General features: G+C 51.9%; 1 protein-coding gene across 1 annotated transcript in view; it reads left to right on the forward strand.

Annotated features, from left to right (window-relative positions):
* Nucleotides 1-2,422: 2,422 nt before the first annotated feature.
* LOC137323387 (octapeptide-repeat protein T2-like) overlaps nucleotides 2,423-2,500 on the forward strand; it is a gene marked incomplete at both ends in the record, with an annotated part of 1,140 nt that continues 1,062 nt past the window's right edge. The window contains one exon of the mRNA XM_067986869.1: nucleotides 2,423-2,500. This exon is cut by the window's right edge and continues 58 nt beyond it. Coding sequence (XP_067842970.1) covers nucleotides 2,423-2,500 — 78 coding nt within the window.

Consider the following 2,500-nt stretch of genomic DNA (forward strand, 5'->3'; position numbering starts at 1 on the left):
AGAGAGAGAAAAACAGAGAGAGAGAGAGGGAGAGAAACACAGAGAGAGAGAGAAACACAGAGAGAGAGCGAGAGAGAAACCCAGCGAGAGAGCGAGAGAGAAACCCAGAGAGAGCGAGAGAGAAACCCAGAGAGAGAGCGAGCGAGAAACGCAGAGAGAGGAGAGAGAAAAACACAGAGTGAGAGAGGGAGAGAAACCCAGAGAGAGAGAGAGCGAGAGAGAAACCCAGAGAGAGCGAGAGAGAAACCCAGAGAGAGAGCGAGCGAGAAACCCAGAGAGAAACCCAGAGAGAGAGAGAAACACAGAGAGAGAGAGAGAGAGAGAGAAACCCAGAGAGAGAGAGCGAGAGAGAATCCCAGAGAGAGCAAGAGAGAAACCCAGAGAGCGAGAGAGAAACCTTGAGAGCGAGAGAGAAACCCAGAGAGCGAGAGAGAGACCCAGAGAGCGAGAGAGAGACCCAGAGAGAGAGAGAGAGAAACCCAGAGAGAGAGAGCGAGAGAGAGAAACCAAGAGAGAGAGCGAGAGAGAAACCCAGAGAGAGAGAGCAAGAGAGAAATCCAGAGAGAGAGAGAGAGAGAGCGAGCGAGAGAGAAACCAGAGAGAGAGCGAGATAGAAACCCAGAGAGAGAGCGAGAGAGAAACCCAGAGAGAGAGAGAAACACAGAGAGAGAGAGAAACCCAGAGAGAGAGCGAGAGAGAAAACCCAGAGAGAGAGCGAGAGAGAACCCAGAGAGAGAGCGAGAGAGAAACCCAGAGAGAGAGCGAGAGAGAAACCCAGAGAGAGAGCGAGAGAGAAACCCAGAGAAGAGCGAGAGAGAAACCCAGTGAGAGCGAGAGAGCGAGAGAGAAACCCAGAGAGAGAAAGAGAGCGAGAGAGAAACCCAGAGAGAGAGAGAGAGAGAAACCCAGAGAGAGAGCGAGAGAGAAACCCAGAGAGAGAGAGAGAGCGAGAGAGAAACCCAAAGAGAGAGAGGGAGAGAAACACAGAGAGAGAGAGAAACACAGAAAGAGAGAGAGAGAAACAGAGAGAGAGAGAGAGAAACAGAGAGAGAGAAACAGAGAGAGAGAGAAACACAGCGAGAAAGAGAGACACACAAGAAAAAGAGAGATACACAGAGAGAGAAACACAGAAGAGAGAGAGAGAGAAACAGAGAGAGAGAGAGAGAGAGAGAGAGAAACAGAGAGAGAGAGAGAGAGAAAAACAGAGAGAGAGAGAGGGAGAGAAACACAGAGAGAGAGAGAAACACAGAGAGAGAGCGAGAGAGAAACCCAGCGAGGAGAGCGAGAGAGAAACCCAGAGAGAGAGCGAGAGAGAAACCCAGAGAGGAGAGCGAGCGAGAAACGCAGAGAGAGAGAGAGAAAAACACAGAGTGAGAGAGGGAGAGAAACCCAGAGAGAGAGAGAGCGAGAGGAGAAACCCAGAGAGAGGCGAGAGAGAAACCCAGGAGAGAGAGCGAGGCGAGAAACCCAGAGAGAGAACCCAGAGAGAGAGAGAAACACAGAGAGAGAGAGAGAGAGAGAAACCCAGAGAGAGAGAGCGGAGAGGAGAATCCAGAGAGAGCAAGAGAGAAACCCAGAGAGCGAGAGAGAGAACCTTGAGAGCGAGAGAGAAACCCAGAGAGCGAGAGAGAGACCCAGAGAGCGAGAGAGAGACCCAGAGAGCGAGAGAGAGACCCAGAGAGAGAGAGAGAGAAACCCAGAGAGAGAGCGAGAGAGAAAACCAAAGAGAGAGAGCGAGAGAGAAACCCAGAGAGAGAGAGCAAGAGAGAAATCCAGAGAGAGAGAGAGAGAGAGCGAGCGAGAGAGAAACCCAGAGAGAGAGCGAGATAGAAACCCAGAGAGAGGAGCGAGGAGAGAAACCCAGAGAGAGAGCGAGAGAGAAACCCAGAGAGAGAGCGAGAGAGAAACCAGAGAGGGAGAGCGAGAGAGAAACCCAGAGAGAGAGAGAGAGCGAGAGAAAAACCATGAGAGAGAGAGCGAGAGAGAAACCCAGAGAGAGAGAGAGCGAGAGAGAAACCCAGAGAGAGAGAGAGAGAGAGAAACCCAGAGAGAAAGAGAGCGAGAGAGAAACCCAGAGAGAGAGAGAGAGAGAGAGAAACCCAGAGAGAGGAGAGAGCGAGAGAGAAACCCAGAGAGAGAGAGAGAGAGAGAGAGAGAGAAACCCAGAGAGAGAGAGAGCGAGAGAGAAACCCATAAGAGAGAGAACGAGAGAGAAACCCAGAGAGAGAGAGCGAGAGAGAGAAACCCAGAGAGAGAGAACGAGAGAGAAACCCAGAGAGAGAGCGAGAGAGAAACCCAGAGAGAGAGCGAGCGAGAAACCCAGAGAGAGAGCGAGCGAGAACCCAGAGAGAGAGCGAGAGAGAAACCCAGAGAGAGAGCGAGAGAGAAACCCCAGAGAGAGAGCGAGAGAGAAACCCAGAGAGAGAGCGAGAGAGAAACCCAGAGAGAGAGCGAGAGAGAAACCCAGAGAGAGAGCGAGAGAGAAACCCAGAGAGAGAGA

The sequence above is a fragment of the Heptranchias perlo genome, chromosome 7 (assembly GCF_035084215.1).
Source record: "Heptranchias perlo isolate sHepPer1 chromosome 7, sHepPer1.hap1, whole genome shotgun sequence".
NCBI lineage: Eukaryota > Metazoa > Chordata > Chondrichthyes > Hexanchiformes > Hexanchidae > Heptranchias > Heptranchias perlo.